This window comes from Rosa chinensis, chromosome 5 (assembly GCF_002994745.2).
Source record: "Rosa chinensis cultivar Old Blush chromosome 5, RchiOBHm-V2, whole genome shotgun sequence".
NCBI lineage: Eukaryota > Viridiplantae > Streptophyta > Magnoliopsida > Rosales > Rosaceae > Rosa > Rosa chinensis.
Window position 1 is genome coordinate 4,778,168 of NC_037092.1, and position 27,029 is coordinate 4,805,196.

The 27,029-nt window shown below is 38.6% G+C and overlaps 1 protein-coding gene and 1 pseudogene across 1 annotated transcript; both read right to left on the minus strand.

Annotated features, from left to right (window-relative positions):
• Window positions 1-266: 266 nt before the first annotated feature.
• Window positions 267-2,072, minus strand: LOC112167442 (NAC transcription factor 25). Its single transcript, XM_024304467.2, has 3 exons — window positions 1,580-2,072; window positions 1,174-1,484; window positions 267-1,057 (listed from the first exon to the last, which is right to left on the minus strand). The coding sequence occupies exons 1-3, from the start codon at window positions 1,761-1,763 to the stop codon at window positions 467-469; spliced, it is 1,086 nt and encodes a 361-aa protein (XP_024160235.1). The 5' UTR covers window positions 1,764-2,072; the 3' UTR covers window positions 267-466.
• Window positions 2,073-15,162: 13,090 nt separating this feature from the next.
• On the minus strand, window positions 15,163-21,958 carry LOC112202969 (annotated as a pseudogene).
• Window positions 21,959-27,029: the final 5,071 nt, after the last annotated feature.

Below are 27,029 nucleotides of genomic sequence, written 5' to 3' on the forward strand. Positions count from 1 at the left end.
CTTGTATGGGTTATATCATTATTCAGAAACATCTCATGTGGCTTGATTAATGGTGATGGCTATAAGTTTGTTACAGTTTAAGATTATAATGACAAATGGACAAGCTATCACCATATATAACAATCTCCATCTTAATCAAAAATAAAAACAGTTCCAGACATGCGAAACTATGGCTAGGGTTTCTCTGTACCTCATTTTCTGGTAATAGGGTTTCTATGAACTTCAAAATATCTTCATTAAGCTACCTCAATATCTACATATAAATGTAATGCCAACAAGTAATTAAATAATATGGAAGTAATGAACTAAACAATAAAAACAAAGACTATATGTCTCTAAAATTTTAAAAAATAAAAATATATGAATGTAAAATATACCTCATCCGTATCTTTGTGCTATAGTTACACCCCAATGAGATTATCTAGCTACTAGCTACATCATATCAATATATTCTGGTTCTGAATTCTTATGAGTTCCAATTCATACTGGGAAGATGAAACTGTGGGCGCAAAACCCCATCCCCAAGCGACCCAAGAAGCGAGTTGTGGTGAAACGCTGCGTTTTGAGGCAGCTGGTTGAGCATAGAAACAAAAGAGGTGTTGCTTTCATCAACCCCACCTCCACCTCCACTGCCACCACCGCTATTGAGATCAGTATGAAACCTCTTGCTCGACGATGAATTAGTCCCCATCGATGATGATCCCCCCGCTTCGTTCCAAAACGGCGACGCAAGGTGACGCTTGGAGGTGTGGTTGTTCGCAGGCATTACGACGTCGCTTTTCGAGCTTGACATGAACTGATGGGAAAGGTTGGAATGACTACTGTTTTGCACGCCTTCACTCGATAATATCCCGTCGAAGAAATTGTCCTCGTCGTTTTCCAGCAACGCCGTGTAGTTAGTAGCCTTCGGCGGCGATGGCTTCGGCATTGACTGGACGAAAATACCCTCCATCGAGTTGGTAGTCGTAGAGTCCTCCTCCTTGTGATGATCACACTCCATCATAGACCTCTGCGCATTGTTCTTCTTGTAAATCCGACACAAAACCCAGTCATCCAGCTATACACAACAACAACACCAACAAAGATAAAAACAACAGGCGTGAGAATGAGTCTCTCAGCTTTTCGAAAACAAACACATATCCATATCATGAATTGATTGAAAGATATGTGTACCCTTAGGGAGGCTTTTTTGTTGGTCGGATCAGGATGCTTGAGGCCGGCGCCGGAATTGTCGTCGTTGACGAGGCGATACTCGTGCATAATCCAATTGGATTTGATTCCTTTCGGCGGTTTGCCACCGTAGAAAACCAGAGCTTTCTTGACGCCGACCTTTTGGTTTCCGTTCGAGGTCAGAATCGGCTTGTCGGTTCCTGTGGCTTTCCAATACCCCGAGGTCGCCGCTCGGTTCGGCCTAGCTCCGTTCGGGTACTTCCGGTCTCTGGGACTGAAAAAATACCACTCCTGCTCCCCAAACGTGGCCTTACCTAAATTTGCATTAACCAATTAACAAAATCACTGATTGAGATAGATGGTATATTGATCATGACTAGATATTTATGATTGGATTGAGAATTCATACTCGGTAGCTCCCATGGATCGAACTTGTACAAGTCGACCTCGGCGATGATGGTGACCGGAAGCGGAGCGGAGGCGGCTTTCTTCTTGAGGTAGTGGACAACCAGCTCCTCGTCGGTCGGGTGGAACCGGAACCCGGGAGGGAGCTGCGGGTGACCAGAACCGGAGGACGAGTCCGTGCTCTCCATCGGAGAATCGAAAGTAATGAATATGAAAAAATAATAATATAGGCTTAATTAAATTGGTGATGAAGAATTGGGGAGGAGGAGAAGTGGTGAGGCTGCACAGAGTGGTGGCGGTTAGGTAGCAATATAAAGGACCAAGCGTCGCCGGTGAGATGGCGACACGTGGAGGGATGACGCAATGGTTTGGCGACCAGTGCGAAGTGGGGACCACGAGGGAGTGGTGAGACGAAGAGGGCTAAAGAGAGAAGGAAAATGGGAAACGGGACGAGGCGGGTTTTGGGGGTCGGGGGTTTGGAACTGCCTGTACGCTTTTTCATGTCACGCTTTTCTTATGGAGCAGCCTCAACAATCCTAAACACCACCACCTCCTTCCAAATAACAGTTTTTGTGAGGGAGAGAGAGAGAGTGTGAGGGTTTCTTCATCGCACGTGTGGGCAACTCGATTGAAAACTTGGATGAAATCAGTAGTTTTCGATCTTATCGTAGCAAGTCTAAGAAATTTGCTTGGTTTATATGGGTTAGAGTGTTGTCTTGCCTACTATTGAGTCGAGACCTTTTTGTTAATTATCTTCGAATTCGTTTCAGCTTGGTTGATTCATATTTCATTGAATTCATATACATTCTCTAGAGCTTAAGCTACAAGTTTTTGTGTTGTTACATGAATATGCATTATTATCAAACATATAAAGACATGCGTTTTGTACAATTAGTGAGCTTGTTAGTACTAAGTACTATGCGAACAACTCACATGCGGTGTGTTTATGTGATTCTTTAGTGTTGAAGTCTACTCTACATTAGTCAAAGGTGAACCAACAAACAATAATCATATAGTTGATTTCGTACCCGTATAAGGAGAGTAAATAGGACATGCTGCTCCATGCCTAGGATAACAATGAGGCTAGCTATGGCGTAATTTTATATGTACAGTATTGTTCTAGGAATCACACCTACTATGTTACTACATAATCTACAATCTACATCGTTTATTTTTTTCACCACTCTTTAAAATTATACTTGTATCAAATAAGAAAAAAAAAAGTTGTTTGATCATCCATTGATAACCAAATCCATGGAAAGAAAACGAACATGGAAACACAATAATCAACTAAACGATTTCAAATTTGTTTGATTATTTACACGAACTATCTTCAAATTAAGAAAGATTTTTGAGTTATGCAATAACATTGTATTATATTCTAAGCCTAAAAATATTTGATAATTGGTGATCAAATTCATTTAACCATATGAAATAAACAACTTTTAGGGTTTTCCATGTGTAAGGTGGTTAAGTGTTATTTTCTATAGGAAATTAAAGTATGATACGTAATTATCTATTTGCCATTTTGGGGATATATGCCCTACAATTAGTATTAATTAGCACATGGGGGACGACTACTCCATGCGTCAAGTACCCTAATTATACAAGGACTTTGACTACTACGTTAGCATAATTTCTTTATGTTTACAAAGGCCCCAATTTGCTTTCAGAAGATTAGGAAACATCACCATCTAAACAATTTAGGCCACGATGAGGTGATTAGCTAAAAGCTTAATTACGCTTTTTAGAGATTTTTCACATTGAAAAAAAAATGGGATGGACTCGATGGCAACGGTTCAGAATTTTGGGCAGAAGTTTCATGTCGATTTTGGATTTTGCAAAAGCATGGCCAACACTAACAAAGTCCAGTAACTAATTCAATGCTGGAACAACGAAAAATACCATAGATCACATTCTTATCCACATCCACTAAGACTTGCTTTATCGACAACGTAACACAGTGAAAAAGACAATCGATCAAAAGAAAATAAAACAAAGAAAGGACGGGAGTTATCGGTTCACAATGGTGGAAGAAGAGCAAACTGACCCGAAAATCAACAGGTGCTCTTTAGAGCGGTTAAAAGTGTTTTTTCTGCTTCTTCTTTTTTTTTTTCTTTCTTTTTTTTCCGGTTTTCAGGAACCATCACGTTCTGTGGCTAGCTCATGTCTTACCACTGTTATATGTATTATACAAAATCCAAAATCCATGATGTTTCTTTTTCACATTAGCATGTGATGTGGCATAGCTGGATCTCTGTATATGTGGGCAATTTTGCGTCATTGTTTGATGTTTGTTAGGCACACCAAACATATTGATCATCAGTATCGTGATTATATTGAAAGCTCCAAGATAAGAGCCAATTATAGGGTTGATGCATGAGCATGTTGATAATTGTTACTGCCAAGGGCGCATGACCTAACTTGATAGAATTAGGTTTATTTACCCATAGTTTTGACCCAATTTACATTAATAGACACTACAATTTCGATCCAAACTACAAAGTACAAACTACATCACAAATATTAAATATCTTTAAAGAAAAATATTAAATTAAGTCTTAAGTTCGAATTGTTTAACTTCTACCTCTTTTAAATTTATACAACCACCGCATTTCTGATGTATTTGTTTTCTTTGATTCATGCATAAACACATATATAGGGACAGCTACCATTGTCATTTGTCTTTACAAATATGTGTGTGTGTGGTTTAGAATCTGCGGCCGATCTTCTTCTTGATGCAACAAAATTGTGTAAACATGCAACATGAACGTACTCGATATATCTATAAATATGGCTTCAAGTCCCTACGAAGTGCAACATATTATGAATCAAAATTTGCTTACTGGGCTCTTCTCATGGAGGGCCTTGTGCTAAATTCTGTCCATTACTCAGGGGCCAATTTTGAGAAGTTGACACCACATGCTTTTGCCTCTAGCCTTATATTCGAGAATTATGTATTAGTGTCTCCTAGCCGCTAGCACAACTCAATATCGAGCCTCACTCACTCACTGTTTGGTTAGTTTAACATAGGAATGAAACATAATTTTGTTTAATTTGATGAGTATTACTAAAAGGTAATGAGTTGCATAAACTAAAGAGAGGCAATGAGTTTTTCCAAGTCATCATGGAATGAGAATGACCAGTATCAGCAATTGCATATGTTAAGGAAGTTGGTTTCCCCTTTAATGTTTGAAGGAGAAGCATTCAATCATGCACTTAAGAGAAGCATTCAATGATGCAGGAGCATGTGGGCAAAAATTAAATGCATTATTTTGTTATTTTATTATAGATTCGTGAGGGAGAATTCAGTGCACCGACATAAATGGATGGTTAGATTATATTAAATACACTCTTAGGTTATTAATAAAAATATTAATTATAAATATTAAGGGTTGAGATCGTCTTATAAGTGTTGGGTCATTTACACCGTCGGTACATAGAATAATTTTCATAGATGTTTGTAATATTTGATATTTCATTATTTAAATATTTTTAGGATATCGTTTTACATTTAAGAATTTACATTTAATTAGCTTTCCATTTTAACTCAAGTCTACTTATTCTCCAAGCCTTGTTAACCCTATAAATATGGGTATTGTAATCATTGTTAATTAAGAAGCTTATGGTTAAAACAACTATGGATCTTATCCTTTAGAATAAAAAAATAAAAATCGTAGAGGGTTCTCTCTCTGTCCGGAGTACTCATCTAGGGTTTTCAAAAAAAGGGATCTCAGCTCCGTCCTGCGGCGCGTCCATGGACGCTGTCGTCGGACGGGATGTGTTGTTGGGTGATCTTAGTTCCCCATATCGTGGGGATTGCTGTCAGGTGGTAGGGTCAAGGCGATCAGGGTTGTGGGGTGGCAGTGGTTCAGCTCTGGCAGGTTGATGCGGTGGGTCGGATGGGCGGCAGTGTCGGGTTCAGTGGTGGATGTTCGCAAGCTGGTTGGACATAGTCGGTGGGGGGATGGTGATTCTGTTCTTGATTGGATCTATGAGTTTAGTCTGATCTGATCTGAGTAGGATGGCTAGGAGAATAGTGGCTTGGGACACTCGGGCTGGAGGTGCATTGTCGGTGTCAATTCGTAGGTAGAGGTCTGATGCAGGCAAGGGGGATCTGATGCAGGTGGTAGTGATTCGTTGTAGTAGGTGGTCCGACGCAAGCAGAGGTCCAACGCAGGCGGTGGGCAGAGGCAGGCGATGGCGATCTATTACACATGGTAGGGACCTGAGGTAAGAGGTGGCGGCCCGCTGCAGGTGCAGTGTCAGAATTGGGCTGGGCTTTACACAATGGTTGTGAGTTGTGATCTCTTTACTATCTGGGCTATTGCTTAGGTTTGGGCTCACTTCTTGGGCCCTACCCAGGCTATTTTTTTATTTAAAGTTTTTAGTTATTTTTATGTTTTAGTTTAGTTGCGCATTTTGCGAGCAATAAGTCCCTACATCTATAGTGTAGGGCTAGTCGGGCTATTCGCCTGTGTGTGCACTCAATGTGCCTTGTCTACTCTAGGTCGGCGACGAGTTAAATGGTTGCTACCTCCTAGTGGCAGGGTGAAGTGAAGTGTCGTCGGATTTATCCTCTGGTGGCAACATAGTAGGAAAGCTGGGCTTATGGTAATTATGTTATGTTGTAATCGTGTTACATATCGAGTTATCTTTCCGTTATATCACCGCTATGTCAAAGAAAATAGAGTATTATTTCAGGATGTTCTCTACGTGCTTATTGTAATCAGGGGTCTAGGCTCAATGCCCCCCTCCTTGTATTTCACTGTTTCATTAATCAAGGCTTGAGGGCAGCCGCACCAGTCCTTTATTCAAAAAAAAAAAAAAAAACTTATGGTTTATGAATAATATCAGTTTATTTGCAGCATGGATTTGCCATTTTTCACGAGTTTGCTACTCCTTATTTCTGGTGTCGGTTAAGTGATTGTTGGAGGCCTGTGTTTGATACCCTTTTCCCCATCAATTTGGTATAAGAGCTTTGGCAAGAGCTTGGTGGATTTCATGTCTCAGGTCGAGTGAAGAATGGGAGGTTTCCTAATGGACGGTCGTGACATCAAAAACGACATGGTTGAAATCAAAAGGATGCTTCAGCGCCACTTGCGATATGTGTCGATCGCATCGAAACTCGACAATGGGGTCGTAAGTGTTCAAACGGAGAGAAAAACGTTACCAACTTTCCATCTATCATCAACGTGTTGATCGCATCGAAACTTTCTGCCAAGATGGTGATGGTTCCAAAGGGGAGATATGCGTTGGCCCTATTCATAATTGTGCTCCGCTGTGTGAGTCGAATAAAGAGGGACATATTACTTTCAACTATTCTGGTTGTAAGTCCACTATCTTCAACTTTCCATTTGTTGAGAAAATATTTTTAGAAAAAGAAAAAAAATAGTTTCATGAGTTTTGATAAACCATCGAAGTATGATTGTTTTGAAGATTCTGAAGTTTGCGATGGTGATGTGGATGACCAAAAGAGAAATGATTGTGTTCTAATTGCTAGAAATTGTGATAAGTCCTTTAGTAAAAATAGCAAAGAACTTGACATTGGAAAACAACTTGAAGGAGAAGATGAAAACTTGTTTGTATTAGATAGAATGTTTACCACTGCCTCTATTAGTTCTCTTCCTGAAGCTATTGATCCAAAATTGAATGCTGATTTGGTGCCTTCATGCTCACGAAAAGATAACGTTTCGTACATTTTAAAAGAGAACTCAAATATGGAATGGAAGAATCTTGGGTGAGCAATGGTTCGTTTCATAACAGGCAGATTTGCTCAATGGAAGATGGCCTCATATACGGTAAGAAAAGATACAAAGATGAAGATGACAATAAAGACGCAATCAAGTCAATATTGTGGAAAAAATTTGAGCGTAAATTTGTTGATTTTATTGGAGTTAATGCATTCATTATGCAGATTCCCAAAGAATTATGGAGATCAAGGATCGTGAGAAAATTTTTGGGATTGTGAAGTTAATGTTGGAGAGAAAATTTATGGGGTCAAGATTAGGCATTTATTCCAAATATCTATTTGTTTAGAAAGGAAGAATTCAATTTCAAGTTAAAGGTTCAACAAAAGATTTGAAGCAATGGAAGACTTTGTCAGGATTTTCTTCAATCAATGACTTGAATTTGAGGGCAAATTCTTTCCAACCAGGGAAGTCTAATGCAGGAGCATGTGGGCCAAAATCAAATGCATTATTTTGTTATTTTTTTATAGATTCGTAATCTTTGATATTTCATTATTTAGATATTTTTAGCGTATCATTTTACATTTAATTTACTATTTACATTTAATTAGCTTTCCATTTTAGCTCAAGTCTACTTATTCTCCAAGAATTGTTAACCCTATAAATATGGGTATTGTAATCGTTGTTAAGAAGCTTATGGTTTATGAATAATATATGTTTATTTGCGGCATGGATTTGCTCTTCTTTACGAGTCTGCCACTCCTTATTTCTGGTGTATGTTAAGTGATTGTTGGAGGCCTGTGTTCGATACCCTTTTCCCCATCAATTAAATAACATAAGAGTCGAATCTAGATAAGGAAAAGTAATAAATGGAAAATTACAAAATGAATATCAAATCTCTCCAATTAATAATAAAAATATCACTAAAAATCTATGCAATTAGAAATAAATATATCTGAGATTCAGCGGTAGCCTAATCTTATTAACGCTGGTCCAAGCCTGGACCGCTACTGAGGAGGTTGTAGCACTACCGCTACCTATCAAGTAAAATACAAAAGATGTCGGAGACAGACCGCGGTTGGCAGTCTTCTCTACTCCGATGCCTAAGTCAGTCAATATATTAATGTTGACAGAATAACGTTAGATAAGTAATAAATGTGTAGTTAATGAGGAGAGAGGAGTGGATCTTTTATAGGTGACGGAGAGACTGATCTCTTCCTAGTTTTCGATGTGAGACTGATGTGCTTCGGTTCCCAGTTTCTGATGCTTCAGTGAGATGGTCTTGGCACGACACGTCAACCGTGATTTCAGGCTGAGCCGGAGCTCAGGTAACAGCTTAACAGTTGTCGGTGCCGCTGGCGGCAGTGTGAGCGTGGCTCATTGTAGCTAATTATGTATAGGCAAATGCTTATGTAAGTACAAGTCCCCCAAGTCTCCAGTCAAGGAGGGCTATCTTGGTTGGGGAGTTGCCTAGCGGTTCGAAGCGTTACTTCTACTAGTCTTGCCGAGCGTAATTAGAGTCAGGACATTGTCAACCATGGACTTATCCTGAGCGAATGCTTTATTCCCTTTCGGGTGGACCCCTATTAGACCCCCCCCCCTCCCGGGAGTCCCCTACTCCCCTGCTAGGATAGGCTTTCTTTTGGCCGGATAATTGTTTGATGAGAAGAGCTACATAAAGCAGTGGGTGTTAGGTAGCGAGCCTAATCTTTGATACCCAAGCGTCGGGGGTCAACCGCCTAATCAGGACCATCGTAGACGTTACTGACCCGTTCCTTTACTCTTTCCTAGAGGAGAAATGCTTGACTGCAATGCTGCATAGCGGTTACTGACATTATGAGGCGTTGTCTTATAAGAGATTCTGCTGGCAGAGACCTTTTCGTGCAAAAGTTCTACAAGTGAGAAGTTCGGCTAGCGATGTTTCGCTTAGCAGAGACTTTCTCCTTAGAAAATTTTGAAAGTGAGACGTTTTATTAGGGGTTTTTTGCTTAGTGGAGACGTTCTTCTTGGAAAATTTTGAAAGTGAGAAGTTTCGCTAGTGGTGTTTCGCTTGACTTTCTCCTTGAAATTTTTTTAAATTACGGTTGGAGTGGACAAGCGTTATGTCTGACAGCGCTGTACCGCGTGTCAGTCGCTAGTTGGTTTGGCGTGTAGGTGCACGTATCTTTTGCACGTCCATCGTTTTGCTATGAATACGAGTATTTATTGATTGTGTAACCGAGGCGTCCCGGGTAATTAGAGAGGTAGTTGAGCGTGTGTCGTCATCTGGTGAGAAGTTTCTTCATGAAGGACGGCTCGGATTTGGTGGATGCTGACATAAAAGAGGAGGAAACCCCAAAAGGTCTCCACTTTAACCTATACGTTGAATTTTTATCGTCTTCAACCCTCCTCAACCTTCCAGAGAATGCAACAAAGAGACTTGAGGTCAGAGCAAGGGAGCCAAGTTGAGGGGAAGACAGAGATCCAGGAAAGCCAATCCAGAGCCTTGCAAGTACAAGGGATTCCTGCTCTTCACACATTCAAGGTTGGTGATTTTTCTCTTTCAATTCTTACTTTACTTGCAGTTTGTATTTCTGGTTCTATGTGAGGTTTGTGTTTGAAGTTTGTGAAGGTGTCTGATACATGTGTTTGAGAATACTAAGTGATTTAGGCACTGATTTTGGGTATTTGGTGACTGAGTAGAGGATTTTGGGTAGGTAATTTGCTAGATGGTCAAATCTGGGTTTGTGATTTTTGTTTGGTTCTCTGGGTTTTGTTATACTGTACAGTGTTCTAAAACTCAGCCGCCCAAGCCACCTAGGCACTGGGCGGTGAGTCTCTGACTCGATTAATGACTAATCGCTTGTGTTGGGCGATTTGATTTTGGGAGACCGGCTAGGCGACTTAGGCGGCCGATTAGGCATTTGGGCGGTTGGGCGGAATATCCTGGGCGGTGAATTTGAGCATTTTTGTTTTCAATTCTGGGTCCGGTTATGTTCTAGGGACGTTTCAATCTGGGTCTTTGCTGAGGTTATCTGTTTGGGTTCGGTTGGCGGCGGTCAATTCAAGTGAAGGCAGAGAGAAAGAATGGGGGTCTAAGAGGTGGTAGTGATGATTGGATAGGTATTAAGGCTGAGGCGGTGATGGGTTTTGGTAGTGGTTGTTTTTTCCTTTTGCTAAAACTAAAAGAAATCCCCCATTACTGGGTTCGGGGAGGGAGAGGAAAGTTGTGAGAAGAAAGGAAAAAAGAGGGTATGGAGAATTGGAGACGAAAGTCCACTGTAGAGAGGAAATTCGAGCAGAAGAATAAAGAAGATGTTAGAGGAAGCGAAAGGAGAAGCAAGATCTTGTTAATTGAAAAAAAAAATGAAAAAAAGAGAAGTCAGATCACGTTAATCGAAGAAGAGTCCAAAAAGAAGAGTCCTTTAGAATTATTATTTGTCAATGGGCCTGAACATGTTAAATGTTATATATTCTTATAGAATTATACTTTTTTAAGTCTTTATAATTTTAATTATATAATTTAATGTTATTAAAAATAAATTATAAATTAAAAAAATACAAAACCGCCTAGGCGCTAGTCTCCTGGCCACCGCCTGACTAGCGCCTAGCGATTTTTAGAACCTTGGTATTGTGTTCGCGGTGTTCTTGGATAAACTCTAACAAATGGGTAGTTTAGATCTATTTGGAAGTAACATTTTGGGTTTTAGGGTGTTTGTGATGGCTAACGTCATAGAACTCTCGAGCAGTGAGGATTTCGGGTTTGATGTCTCGCTTGATGCTTCCGATAAGATTTTATTGACTCGTTGCGTCTGTCTGCCCCTGCAGGAACCTCACTATCTGAGCCACTAGACATTGAACCGCTGCAAACAATATATCATAACATGGGCGGGCACGCACAATGTGGTGACGGTCACGCGGAGACTTGGGGAGCGGGGGAGGATACCGCCACTAGTCGTCAGAGGGAGGAAATGTTGGCTAGTAGTGCTGCTAGCGGTTCCCATGATGACAATGGCAGTTCCATGGGGAAAGTCAGTGTTGAAACATCTTGGGTGTTGTTTGATGGGACTCCTGTGGACGAGCCGGAAGGTCCGATGATGCAAACGGCGATCAATATACTGGAGTTGGTATACATGCTTCCTGGCGTATCAAAGTTGAGGTCACTGAAGAAAGACGAGAAAGCATCATTCTTGTCTACAGGATATGTCACTGTTCACGAGGCAGTGTTCCACCAGGGAGTCAGGTTCCTGATGTTGCCAAATCTTCAAATTCTCTTTTGTGAGTTCGGCGTTGCATTTGGGCAAGTTTGTCTAAATATGTGGAAGATGCTAATGGCGCTGAACTCGCTTTGGCAGTTGTCCGGTTATGAGGGTCTAACTGTAGCAGAAGTGCTTCACTTCTATGAGCTCGTTTACATAAAGAGGAAAGGTTGTAGCGGGCAAGTGAACCTTGCCCGTCGCGTCGGGGCACCGAGGTTGATTGAAAATCCGCTGGATTCCATGTCTCCTTGGCGGGCAACCTTTTGTGTCGCCACTGAGGGTTGGGAATATAACGTGACAGTGAACAGGGAGGAGCCAACCTTTAGGATTAAATCAGAGTTTCAACCTATACGAGTTTTTTTTTTTTTCTTGCTAACATGTGTCTTTTGCTCCTCTCCTGTTTTTCTGTAGCGGGGTTGCGCTTTGTGTTGATGGCTGAGGAGGAGTGCCGTGTAGCGTGGGTGCTCGGTTGCTGGAAAAATAGCAACCTTCGTCTGCTGACTGGTCGAGAACTTTTGGTCGAGTTGAAGTTGACTCGATTCCCAGGTGCCTTGTTGCGAAAAGTGGGTTTTTGGTTGGCGCTAGGGCTCCTGCCTCTGCCTCGACCAATCTCTCTTCCAACTATTGCATTTTTTACAGGATCAAGGCGGTGGCATCAGGCCTTGCTTGTGAATTTTGTGGGACCTGGTTTAAGTGTTGCATAAGGGCTGGTGGAGTTCCCACTGTTCTTGCCCATCCCATGCTGCGGTTGGCGCGTGATTGTGACTGTACCTCCTTTTCCAACATTAATTGTTGCGGAGGACATGGGCCCAATTCTGCTAGCTCAGGTGGATTCAACGATACGTCCATCTGTATGACTGGTGGCGGCACCACTAGACCTGTAAATGGACTGGATTTGGATCGGATCGACCTAAATCTAAATCCAAATCCGTTTACTTAAAAAAAAATTGATCCAAACCCGCTCCATTAACCCGGCGGATCATTGATAGCTCTATCAAATCCGTATCCGCTGATTTAACGGATATCTGATCCGCTAATCCGACCAGTTTATAATTTTAAATATTTTAAAATTTTAAATAGCAATATTAAATTTTAGATCATGATACCTCATAAGATATTAATAAATATTAAAACATGAAAAGTATCACCAAAAGTAGAATTACATTATCAAAATTCTTAATGTTTCTTGGAATCTTGGGTGATGAACTATCTCTTAGATTTCTGAAAAAAAAAAATTTGTATTAAAAATTCTTCATGTTTTATATTTTATATATTTTTAAAATATTAATATATTAATAAAAATAATATTTTATTATTACGAAAACGGGCCGGATCATAAATGGATCGGATCGACCTAAATCCGTATTTGATCCGTTAAATAAACGGGTTAACTGATTCAGATCATCAACGGATCAACAGATCAAAATTTTCAATCCAAACCAGTCCAATAGCCACAGATCTAGAGCAAGTCCGGATCAAAATATGATTCATTTACAGGTCTAGGCACCACTCTTGCGCCACTGAACCGACTACGCCTGACGCTTTGCGATTGTTCGCTTTGCATTAGATTTACGTTGGCGATTAGCGCCTTTTTTAGTTCATCGAACTTGGACAGCAGTGTAGCCACTTGTTTCTGGACCTCCGCCTTCTCCTTGCATTCTTTCTCCCATTCTCTATTTGCCTTGTGGAGATCTACTAGTGCTAGCTCTAGCTTAACGGCAAGCTCATGTCCTAGAGGTTGGCGGCTACTGCCAAGATGATTTTCCACCACTGATTGGGTGAGCGGACCGAGAGGGGTATCTTGAGGTTCAACGCTGGGGTTGACAGGAGTGTTGAAGGGTGCGCGGTTAACGTAAACAGCTGGGTTGGTAAGTTGGGGGTTGATGGACTGATCCGCTTTCTCATCGGCGATTTCCCCACTACCGTTAGTCATTGTGGATTATGGTGGAATGACCTTTTGCTCAAAGATTTCCACATACGGCGCCAATGTTAATGCATGAGATTCAGCGGTAGCCGAATGTGGTTAATGATGGTCCAAGCCTAGACCGCTACTGAGGAGGTTGTAGCGCTACCTCTACCTGTCAAGTAAAATACAAAGGGGCGTCAAAGGGAGACTGCGGTTGGCGGACTTCTCTACTCCGATGCCTAAGTCAGTTAATATATTTATATTGACAGAATAACGTTAGGTAAGTAATAAATCCATATTTAATGAGGAGAGAGGAGTGGACCTTTTATAGGTGAGAGAGACAGAGAGACTGATCTCTTTCTTGTTTTCGATATGGGACTGATGTGCTTCAGTTCCCAGTTTCTGATGCTTCAGCGAGGTAGTCTTAGTGCAGCACTTGGCGGCGCATCAGCTGTGATCTCAGGCTGCGTTGGAACTCAGGTAACAGCCTATTTGTCTATCTTTCCGTTGGTCACACCCTTTATAGTTGTTGGTACCGCTGGCGGAGGAGTGGACCTTTTATAGGTGAGAGAGAAAGTCTGATCTCTTCCTTGTTTTCGATATGGGACTGATGTACTTCAGTTCTCAGTTTCTGATTCTTCTGTGAGGTGGTCTTAGCGCAGCACTTGGCGGCGCATCAGCTGTGATCTCGGGTTGCGTTGGAACTCAAGTAACAGCCTATTTGGCTGTCTTTCCGTTGGTCACACCCTTTATAATTGTTGGTGCCGCTGGCGGCAGTGTGAGCATGGCTCAATGTAGCTAATTATGCTTAGGTAAATGTTCATGTAAGTACAAAAATCAACATTAATTTGTTGCCATATTTATTGTTGCCTTGATTTTGGCTGATATTAAAGTCACTTAATTGACCCCTATATGCTCTTGCATCAGACTCCCTGGTTGCAAAGAATTCATCTTCGAATTCAAACCATGAATTAGAAAGAATCCTAGCAAAATCATCTATTGCATCCAAATCATGGTTGATCATTTAGCTTGCAGTAGTTGAAATCATCCATTCCAAATAAATAAATATTTGGAATACCTTCTTAATCTTGACCTGAGAAATTTGGTTTTTACCAACCCAAAACTTTTACCACTATTCTTCATCTGATTGACAATATCAATTAATATCTTGGAAATTTAAAAATTGAAAATATTAAACCCAACAAAATCAATGGATTTGTGAACTTTTATTTTGTAGATAATGCCTCCAAAACCCACACTTGTATTACTCTCATCCAATATTTAATCATGCTCATGCCTAGTTCTTGGAAGTCCAAGATTGAAACCCACATTGGCATCACCAATATGACCATGGTTTGAGTTCATATCATCAATCCTCTCACCCACATCAATTTTGTCCATACTCATAAAGGTCTTCCACTTTAATTGCTAGTACAGTAGCTTCAACGACTTGGATAATCAGATTAATTTCTTGCATGTGCATAGTAATATTTCCTACTGCTAGCTTAAACCATTTATCAATAATATTGCTACCATGTTTATTAATATTATTTTCAACCTCCAAACAATGGCCATCACAAATCTGATCATTATAATCGCTACAACAAGCCTCACAAAAACAATCATAAATTAGTGGTAAACTGAAATCCACAAAACCATCTTTTTTTCCCTTTTTCGAATAATTATTAACTGAAAAATTAAAGATAGTATTTGAACTTTTATAGTCGAAACTAACCGGTTCCGCCCTTTCGTCCTACTCACAAAATGGAGCACAGTGATGAAAAAGGCCAACATCTCCCTCCTCGTCATAACCCACACCATCTTGGCATGAGGTTTCGATGTAAGTGATACGTTGATAAACGTCTCTTTCTCCGTCGCAACTGTTACCTCCTTGGCATCGAGTTTCGATGCGATTGATATGTTCTGCAAGTTGTTGAATCATCATCTTAATTTCCTCCATGTCGTTGCTATAATGACCCTCCATTCGAGAACCTTTCCCATCAAGCCTGCTTTGAGCCATGGAATCCACCATGATCCGACCAGAGCTCTGATACCAAATTGATGGGGGACGGGTCCTAAAACACAGGTCTAGAAGTAATAGCACACGTCACCAAAAATAAGAAGAACACAATTCATTATAGGCAGCTAAAAAGCGGCTATATATTCATTATATTGTCAAAAAGCTCCCTTACAAAAATGACAAACTCTTGCTTAAATAGCATAAGAGTTAAATCAAAATAGTGAAAAGTAATAAATGGAAAATTACAAAATGAATATCAAATCTATCCAATTAATAATAAAAATACGGCTAAATCTATGCAATTACAAATAAATATATGAGAAAGAACTCAACACTAATTTGCTACCATGTTTATTGTTGCCTTGATTTTGGGTAATATTAAAGTCACTTAATTGACCCCTATATGCTTATGCATCATTCAAGCTCAATTTTATTTATTTAATAAGACTATAAAAGACTCATCAAAGTTGTTTTTTTTTTTTTGAAAGGCATCAAAGTTGTTTAAGAAGTTTGAAAATTACATTCAATTAGATAAGACGAGAATCATGTATTGAGGCTTTCTGAATCAAAGTAAGAGCTTTATGAAATCGAAATCTATTCTCGATTCTTATTAGGATGTACAATTCTGCTAGCTAATTGGTAGGTGCAATATTATTGGCTTCTCCAGTTAACACACAAAGTAGTAATCCTAGCTAGTGTAGTTTATGGAAGTAGAATCCAATCCTTAATCTATATATACAAGGCATTGTAAGAGCAAAATGGTTCAATGTGTCTAAATATTCCACTGAAAGTTGATATATCTGTCAATTTATGTCATAAAGAGAACTTTATTTGATAACAAGCATTATGCACTACATATCAACTAGATAGTGGTGTATAATAGAAGTGTTTCTACTGAGACCTCCAAATATACTCACTTGACCTCTAAATCTGTTATATATGTCATTTAATAATTCATAATAGAGTGCACTACATACCACTATAATTCATAATAGATAGTGGTATATGACATATATACTATAAAATAACTATTAAGGACAATAATTATACAAAAAAAAAAAGTTATATTTATTTTCTCTAGACTTTTCAATTTAATAATATTAGATTGCATTCTTTATTATTTTCCTTATCTATTTTCATTTTCTAATTTCACTACATACTCATTAAAGCATTCATAAATTTAATAAGCATTCATATATTTAATAAGATCATGTGACATAAAAATGTATGATATACATGTTGAAAGCATATTGGTCAAATGGTCAGGAAGAACAAAATAAATTGTTTTTTAACCCCATTTACCCAAAACACTCTAAGAGATTATTTCCCTACTACCAAATTAATTCTTTTTTTATTCTTTTTATTTATTTTTGGGACTTTTTTGCCCTCTCCTTCTTTCTCACTTAGAGAGAAAAGTCATTATCCACCTTGCTGTTCCCCGGTGACAAGTGGCCGGCAGTGGACTCCGGCCACCAGTGATTGAAATCAGGCGACCGGTTACCGGAATCCAGCGATTGGTGACAGGAATTGCGAATCCGGCTACCAGACCGGTGATCGGATTTCGGCATCTGATTTTATTACCTCCCAATAATACCCAGTAATCATATTATTGCCCCCTAATAAATTTGTTATTGGGGATCAATAATTAGTGAAAAATGAAGTTGTTTTGAATTTTGAAAGTTTTCGGAGGTTTATCCAAATAAATAATTTTATTATTGCCCCCCAATAATCTTATTATTGCCCCAATAAACATTTTATTGCCCCTCAATAATCATATTTTTGCTCTCCAATAATCATATGTTTGCCCTCAAGTGAATGACATAAACTCCCAAAACCAAAGTGAATACACTACAGACACAATTGATCAATTTATATGTACAATTGTACACGTTTATTTTTATTTTTTCCTTCCTCATTCTTGGAACTCAAAGTATACCCAAAAAAAAAAAAGTGCTCTGGGCACCCATCAGCGTGTGAGGCCGGCTGGTTTTTTCACCGGTGCTTCCCCACGGTGGTTTGGGGGTCGCTTTGTTTCAGGTTTTCACGACAGCGTTGGCTTCCTTGATCTACTGCCTGTGCTCGCTGGGTTCTTGCCTAAGAAAATGGTTGTACTTGCAGATCGATCGGAGTACTTGCAGATCGATCAGAGTACTTGCTGATCGGTCGAATTCCTATTCAAATGGCTATACTCACGGAGGCGTCTGGTTATGCAGGATCAAATTCGGATCCTCTCGGTTCAAATCAGATCATTGCCGGAGGTTGAACTTCTTTGAAAGTCACCGAACAACTGTGGCCTCACCGCTTTGTCATCACCGCCAACCCCACTGTGATGTCGCCGACGCCTGCAGAAATCGAAATGAATACATCCAGCTTGAGAGAGAGAGAGAGAGAGAGAGAGAGAGAGAGAGAGAGAGAGAGAGAGAGAGAGAGAGAGAGAGAGAGAGAGAGAGAAATCGGTGAGGGGGGAGGAGAGAGAGAATAGATCAAAGAGGGGAGGGGGAGGAGAGAGAGAATAGATCAAAGAGGGGAGGGGGGAGAGAGAGAGATGATTGTAATTTAATAACTAAAATAAGGTTAAAACCGTCAATAGTTGTTAGATTGGGTAAATGGGGTTAAAAAACTGTTAGAGGAGTAAGTGGACAATTTTTAGCCTAAAATTGGATAAGTGGTCACGACCCCTGTTATTTTCTTGTTATTAATTTTTAAAACTCAATATCTTGTGTTTGATTTTTTTTATTGGATAAGTGATTGTCTGATTAAGGAATAGAGATGTAATTTATAGAGTAATTAAATCATTGAAGTGACTAAGTTTTTTATTATAAAGATATTAATTTGCTTGCAAATTATATGAGTGAAGTTATTTAAGGAACTTTAGTAAGATTTAATGAGTAAATTTAGTATTTAAATATTTGATAGGAGGTGTAAAAAACATAGAAGGTCAAGTGAGTAAAGTTGGAGATTTCAATAGAAAGACTCTATATAATAAGCGAAACTCATTACATGTACGTATTGAGAGAGTAATCATAGCCATTATTATTCTGACTTAAACTCCTTAAGATCGACTTTAAATAAAATCGATTAGGATGTTTGTGCAGTTACTCTCTTTTCAATTTCTAACAACCCTCTTTGTAACACTTGTCTTCTTTTTATAGAGGCCGGCCAAGAATTGTGCTTCTTGATAGGAATCAGACCGTAATCACATTGGTTCATATGTTATATACGAACACTCATTCTTTTCGAAGCTACTGATTACTAATTGTACATACCGCCTATATCACATACCTCCAAGCATAAGCAACAACCTCATAGGTGGGCCCCACGACATGAGTAGTCCAGCCTACCACATGCATCTCGGCGACCGACACCCGAGCTACCTCGCCATGGTGGAGGTCAGCCGGTACCTAGCCGAGAGACCACCCTCTCATGCTCTCCAAGAGGCTTCAAGAAGCAATATGTGTATTATTGTCCCACATCGGAAATATAGAATATAATGGGACTTCCTATAGCTATAAGAGGAAGTCCTCTTCTTCTTAGAAAGGGATGGATCTATGATCCCCACACTTGTATCACTACAAAGGCTACTTGGCCTCACTCATAGTAGACATATCTAAGTGGACGTAGCCTTACCTCAAGGGCAAGGTAAACCACTATACATGCTTGTGTGTGTGTGTGTGTCTCTCTCTCTCCCCATCATGATCCACACTTAGTTTCCGTTCCGTATTCTCACACATAAACACTAATCAACTTTAAAACAGTAGCAATCCTTATAGAATAGAATTTATACTCCATGTGTTATTGGTGTAGATCTCAAAATCCATTTTAATATTACAAGTTGGTCGGACGACAAAGTGCATGATATATTGTTGGTGAGAACTTTCCCTTTTGGTTAATTGGTTGGTGACTTGGTAAACCCAGAGTTGATCAAAGAGCATGATGAATATTCGTTTTTCAGTGAAGTCAATTCAAGGTCAATTTCCCAGTTCCCAAAAACATTCACACATATAATTCTTTCAGATTCTCTATTGCTATATATAGTATGAAACTACTAGCTTCCTGGTAATCACAATATAAATTCTATGCTCTTTCCCGGGCGTATCTTAGTTTTGAATTTAGATTTCATTTCCCTCAACTTTTCTCTTTGGACAAACTAATTAATAATGCTATTGTGCTACTACCAGAATATTGTTCCCTTGTTCAATTAGTTTAACTTGGTAGTTACTAAAGCACTAAGCTAGTCATGCATAACCAATTATGATTTAATTTGTTGCTCTTTCATGGTGTTTTCTTGCCTTTTTCAAAGAATTTGCACACCATTGATCAAGAACGTACTGTTGAAAATGTTCATTGATCGACGAATGATGCACATATGTAGCTGGGTTTTGATCACAGATTGGCCTAAAGTATTTCATTATTCTCTCCTTTTTTTCAAAAACCAATGGATCCATTTTCTTGTTCAAGGAGAATAATAGATAACATGCCTGTTATAGTCTTTGCATGTAAATGTACTCGAAAAATTATACTGTACATTAATGTACTAATACATCAAGTAGATTAAATTCAATATAAAGGTATACTGACTCCATGAATACGTAGACTAGCTTATATTGGTCCTGAGAATTCAGAGACCTAGTGCGAAAATTTAACCGAGTCCTTATGTTCGTTGCATAACAACTTAAAGAAAATGAATGGGTATAATAGAATAGGAAAGTAAAAAAACAAAGAAAGAAAAAAGTAGAAAAAAGAAGAAAGGAAGATTAAAAAAGAAAAGGAGACAAGAAAAAAAAAAGGGAAATGAAAAGTAAAAGAAAAAAAAAAGGAAGGAAAAAGAAGAAAGGAAGATTAAAAAACTGAGCTCACGACTCAAAACTGTAACAAACGGAATGAAGGCGCGCGCGCATTTGCCATCCTACCAGCTGCACTACACTTGCTTTTGTAGTCATTTTGGAAAGTAAATTCAATATATTGACTTATACCTACATATATTGACTTATACCTACATATACGTATTTGAAACTCGAAGTCGGAGGCCTCCAATACCTACATATACTTATTTGAAACTCGAAGTCGGAGGCCTTCAATTTTCGGAGGCCTTGTGCAACGGCACAGCTTGCACACCCTCAAGGCCTCCCACCTCCGTATTGAGGTAGTTTATCTCTGTATTGTACTAGTCTATTTAATGTATATGTACATTATATTAATGTACCGTAGACAATCCCAATGTACCCTCCCACAGTTCATAGCATATTCCTTAAACGCAACGAATGTTGCAGGGACATTTTGAGATGGTGGTACAGCAAAAAGAGTCATTTCCGATGTTGATCGACCCTAATTTATAATTATACCAAACACATCACATTCCCATGTAGCACATTTTGACCACACAACCAAATGAGCTGGACATGAGACATGTATACATGCATTAGCAGTGTTGCAACTACTAATTAGTATTATTGTAATTTTAGAATGGATTTTCCAATACTTTGAAAGCATGTATGCATATGTCTCCAAGACAATTTCTTATTACAATAGATCTTTGATCACAAGATTTGAAGAGGAATTTTACAATTTATTTAATCAAGAACCCTAGCTAAATGATCGAATAAAAGATTTATCATATATCGATGTACAATAATCATATCAACATTTGTTAGAAGACATTTTTTCCTGTTCTTCTATACAGAAAAAATCAATTGAATAATTTGTAATCACCAAATTAAAACTAATTAATAAACGAACTAATTGCATTTGTATTTTATAATTGTGTGAATTAATTATCAGCTGTGTGGGTATCAACGTATATATATGATCACTATTAGCATTTCTCCTGTAGATATGCTTGTTCTCCTTCTACCTCCAGCAAGTTCTGCATCACCGCATCCGAAGCCTCTCTTAGAAACTCCGACCAATCGCTGCAAATCAAAATCAAAATATTAGATTTCTATATTTGGTGTATGTTGAAAATCAACTTCAAATCAAACAAGGTAAATTTGTGTACATGTACTTACGCTTTAGAGGAGTCGAAGGTAAGTCCAACTGTGTATTTGGCTTCTTCAAGCGCCAAACTAAACCTCTCGATCTCGTACTGAGGGCAAACTCCATTATCCTTAACCCTAAGCTGAGACGGCTTCACGTTGCAGAAAACCGGTATAACCCTCTTTTTAGATTCCATTAGAAGAGCGAGTTCGTGGAGACAGAAGTAAGATTCGCAGTATTGTGGTGAAAACACGGCGATCCCAAGCTTGCATTTCCGAATCGCGGAGTCGATCTTATCAAACAACCTGTCCCCTGGCTTCATGTTCTTGCTGTCCAAAAAAGGACGCAGGTTGAGCCTGCTGGACAGGTGGTAGTTCAGCAGCCCCGCCACGGTTCTCTTGGTGTCGATCCCGCGGTGGTTTATGAACACGTCGCAGGGTGGGCCGGGAGGGGGAGGCGGCGGCGGCGGCGAAGAGAGTGTCGGTACCATTTGGACGTTGCTCATGCGGTTGCGGTGGAGTATCTGACGAACCAAAGCTGGTGATGAACGCTGCATGGCTTCTTCAACAAGCTAAAGAGAAAATTATTCGGTGTAGCACTTTCTCTACGATTAAAAGAGTTTTTCTGATTGTATTTGTAATTCTAATACAATTTTGTATTTTGTAATTGTGAGGTAGCTAGATAGAAATATGGACCGACACGTACAAGAAGCTATATATATAGCTATGGGTAAGTTGGAATCCACCCCTCTTGAATTCTAAGTTTGGACTTGGAGAAAATACCTGGTAAATTATTTGACAAGACGCAGAAAATCAGAGTGGCCTTGAAAATCTTGACTATCTAAGCTTTATGGAACAGTATGAACCTTCAAGCACGTCACTAGCTCGATCCACGATCTTCTTAGTTTATTTTGCTTTTACTTGGTCACTAGCTCGATCCACGATCTTCTTCATATGCATGGTTACGGTTTGAAGTATTGACAGTAAATGAAACAATGTACGTTAAAATAAAGGGTCCTTGACCCAAAGCACCAAAATTGGTCAAAATTATCTCACTTACTCTAGCAACATATTTGTATTCCCACCAACTCAATTTAGAATACAATGACAAATATACCCTCAGTCTAATTAAACAACTACATTTATGCCACTCTCTCATCTCTCTCTCCTCTCTGTGTGCAGAATCACCGGCGAGTTCATATTCTTCTTCTTCTCTCTCTCTATGTAACAAAAATGTGAGGGTAAAATAATCAAAAAGCAAAAAAAATAAAATTAATTAGGTATTAAGAAATACCTTATTAGAGTTTTTGTGGGTAAGGGAGAATTAAAGAAAAAAACTTAATGGGGTAAGTGAGAAAAAAAATCCCTAAAATTAAAGTAAATGGACAAAATTCCTAAAATAAAATGAACATGCAAAATATTGGTGAGTCATAAGTTGATATATTAAGAAACAAGAAATAAATAAAACAAAGAAAAAAAATTGAAAAGCTAAAAGAAAGAAAAATCATGATTTGTAGTGAAAATGAGTGGTCTGAAATAAATAACTTAGAACATGAGAAGACGTATAGAAAGCAGATTGGCCGGCCGTTAAGCTTTCTTGCATGGAAAGTTACTGATTAAAAACAATTTGATTTTCTTGGACTTGCATAGTCATTGTAACCTTATTATGTTATAATTAAAATATTAGATTGGACTGGGTATGCGGGTATATTTTAAGTAGTCCAACGTATCAAATACATTAATTTTGTCAGTGATATGTAACTCCCTAAATTCTCAATAACTAGCATATCTAGCGAATGCATGCAATGCATGGAGTTGGTTTATAACTGATAAAGTCTATAATTATTAAAAAAAAAAAAAAAATTGTATCGATAATTAATGTATATGATAGATACATTTCTTAAAAAAAAAAAAAAAAAAAAAAAAATTGTAGGGTTATCTAACGGTTTGCTGAGAGACATATGGCAGTGTTTTACAGTCTCCAAATTTGTTGGCTCTTGAACAGTTGCATAAGTATCGTCGAATTTATCCTCCGGCGGCAACACAGTAGGAAAGCTACGCATTTGGTAATTATGCTACGTTGTAATCGAATTACATATCGACTTATCTTTTCCATTATGTCAGCGCTATGTCAAATAGATAGCCAGTAGAGCACTCTTTGCTAACTGATGCATGGTTGAATACATTTATTTGGTAGAGACTCCGGATATCATTTCAGAACGTTCTCTAGATACTTATTGTAATCAGGGGTTTAAGCTCAATGTCCACCCCCCTTTATATTCAACAACTTTCTTAATCAAGGCTTGAGGGCATCCACACCAGCCATTTATTCAAAAAAAAAAAAAGTACAGTTGCATAAGTGATGGCTTATTTGGCGGGTAATGACAATCTACTAACATTGATATTTTTCGGCACCTAATCGATAGAATATTAACCGACAAGCATATTTTGCACTCTTAACGCAACAAATTCAAGCATTTTTGTTGAAATGGGATATAAAGAATGATGCATGCTAATTAAGATCCTAAGAGCTAGGGTTTGGGTTTTGGAAGTTCAAGCTTCAGTGAGATCATCTGTTATCTTAGTTTTGTAATGCATCTAGAGCTGTCCCTGTTACTGCGAAAGATCCTTAACTAATTTGATAAGTAATATAATAAATATATGGTTTTAACTAATCAGTTTTCCATGGGAGTCTTCTTAGTGTGAATCTCAATCTCTGCAGCTCAAAACGTGCCCTTTGACTCGGTTTGTATGTGTTTCAAGTTTCAACCTTCAAATTCAGTGGGCACGAGGGACCCTTATGCATGTCTTGTACTCACTACCAAAATTGGTAACGACATTGGTTTTAAATCCAGGCGCAGTCTTTCTTTTGGACGACAAAAATCTTCTGAAGAATACTTTTCCTAGTAGCTCGATCGTCTTCAATCACAGAAGAAAATTATGAGTTAAGTTGTAGAGAAACCCTAATGTGAAAATCTAACTTGCGCCATAATTGCAAAGAAATTTTCAGTTGTAATACTGTGTATATTAAATTAAGCACGAAGCAGTTCGACCCTTATCACGAGAACCAGAAGCATTAATCATACTTTAAATTCCAGGTGTGGATGTATGTATATATAGATATTATTTTTGAAGAGTTTGTTTTTCGTTTCCAATTTGGATCAAGAAGAAGATCAAGTGACGCTCCCACTGCAATGTTAATGGAAAATGGAGTGACCTTTTTCTGTTATATACGCAGAAATTTGTGCAGATTTTCGGATGATCAGATCGATTAAAGAAAAACTTGTTTTTTTCCCCTTCTTTTGCAGATCGAAGTAGGAGAAATAATGTGTCAGTATCAGTATTGAAAGAATCAATATCCTCGAGTGATTTGTAAAATGTCAAGTCCATTATTGAATGGACTTCAATGCTTATCCGAATCCTTGCATGTGAAAATTATTCTATGCACAGACGATGCAAATGACCCAACACTTATAAGATAATCTCAACCCTTGATATTTATAATTAATATTTTTATTAATAACCTAAGTGTGTATTTAATATAATCTAACCATCTATTTATGTCGATGTAAGTGCATGTCGGTGCACTGAATCCTCCTCCTCCTTGCATGTGACATTTGACGTGACTTGAATTTGGTAGTTTCCCATGAACCTTCATTTGGAGCTTAAACAGCTTTAACCTTGATAATCCAGAACCATGCAACCTAGCTAGCGCGCAATTCCTTTTCAAATTGTTTTTCTAATGTGATTCGTCATCTAAAGATTTTGCTTGGACATTCCCCTTAAATACCTCCAACTATTCTAAATACCTTACATCATGTTGTTGATTTGTTCCTTCGACTATCAGTGTGGTACGATCATGAACTTGATTGATAAAACATTTGACAACAGATCGAAAAAAGTAGCTAAAAAGGATATAAAAAAAAAATATTTAAAATGAAGACTTAAGCGAGTGAAATTGAATTGAAGTCAGTTAGCACATGCTTCAGAGAACAAAAATGCCTCTCAATTTCCATAGAGGAATTTGACAGAAAGTGTGTGACATTGGAAATCAAAAATGAAACTTTAAGGGGTGCGGTGGGGTGGGGTGGGGGGTGGTTTCAGTGCTTATCCGAATCCTTGCATGTGTCCTTTGACGTGACTTGAATTTGATCGTTTCCCATGAGCCTTCATTTGGAGCTTAAACAGCTTTAACCTTGATAATGCAGCACCAACCTAGCTAGCAATTCCTTTTCAAATTGTTTTTCTAATGTGATTTGTCATCTAAAGATTTGGCTTGAACGTTCCCCTTAAATACCTCCAACTATTCTAAATACTTTACATTGTGTTGTTGATTTGTTCCCTCGACTATCACAGTGTGGTACGAACATCAACTTTTTTTTTTTTTTAGCTAGCTACTTTTTTCTACCAATTAAGTTCAGAGTCGTTAGACCGTTTGACAACAATGATAGAAGAAAAAAGTAGCTAGCTAAAAAAGGTCAAAAAAAAGAAGACTTGAGTTAAAGCGAGCGTGGAATCGAATTGAAGTTCGTTAACATGTGCCTCGGAGAACAAAAATGCCTCTCAATTTCAATACAAGAATTTGACAGAAAGTGTGTGACATACTGACATTGGAAATCGAAAATGAAGCTTTAAGGGTGGGGCCGTGGGAACCGGTCAAAGTTTGTAGGAGCTAACTAAACGGATAGAATATTGGTTGGGCCGGGCTGCCCAACTATTATATCTTGGGTGGGCCAAAAAGGAGTCCCCAAATGATTAAGACTTAAGAGCTCCTGTCCGAACTAGTCAAATTCTTCGGAGTCAGCGTAGGTCGGAAAGTACTGGAAAGTAGAAGTGTCTTCAAGCGACTAAGCCCAACTTCAATCCTTGAATATATTCTTTCTTTTCTGTTCTTCTTCGTCTTCGTTTTTGTTTTTTGTTTTGAGAAATCTTCTTCGTCTTCGTTCAAACCCCAAGATTTTGTAAAAGTAAACAAATAAACACAAACCGTAAAAATCATTTCCACTTAATTTCCCTACTAGCATCTCATTCTGATTCTGAAATGGGATGTGCTGCCGTACAAGTAACTTTTACTCCATTGAAATGATTTAAGAGTTGAAAGAACACTAATGGTCCTCTGAAGCCTGAGATTCTTGGGTCAATGGCCTACTAACTGAAAACAAACATATTGTTCGCATGCAATTTGCAATTGCAATGCCTCATGTGCTTAAAAACTGTATCATACGGCAAACTGGGTTTTGCCTGCAAACTTTTCCTAGTTCTGGAAGAAAAGAATATGTCAAAGCTTTCAGTGCCGGGCTTTCTTTAATTCCATGATCCATGATGCGTACTTTAACTGGTTCTGGGAAAGTGCCCTGCAACAGGTTAGAACCAACAACTAAGAGTACGTAATATATGTATCGCGATTGTAGTTGCTAGCTTGCTTGTGTCTGATCTATTCTATTGATGAAAAGGCTCACCCAACCAGATAAGCCTCACCCAACCAATTGGAGTGACGTACTAGTCATAATAATGTGATCGAAAATGTCAATGATCCGAGCTAAGAGTACCACTTAGATATCTCATGTTTTTCTCTCTCTGAATTTGTGATTAAAAAAGGCACGTATATTTAATAGAAATTCAAGGGTA

What these genes read in the sequence shown, in the direction of transcription:
- LOC112167442 (XM_024304467.2), bottom strand. Translation starts at nt 1,763, where the DNA reads ATGGAGAGCACGGACTCGTCCTCCGGTTCTGGTCACCCGCAGCTCCCT. An exon ending in CGATCCATGGGAGCTACCGA is followed by an intron (nt 1,485 to 1,579) that starts GTATGAATTCTC and finishes ATGCAAATTTAG; the next exon opens with GTAAGGCCACGTTTGGGGAG. An exon ending in ACAAAAAAGCCTCCCTAAGG is followed by an intron (nt 1,058 to 1,173) that starts GTACACATATCT and finishes TGTTGTGTATAG; the next exon opens with CTGGATGACTGGGTTTTGTG.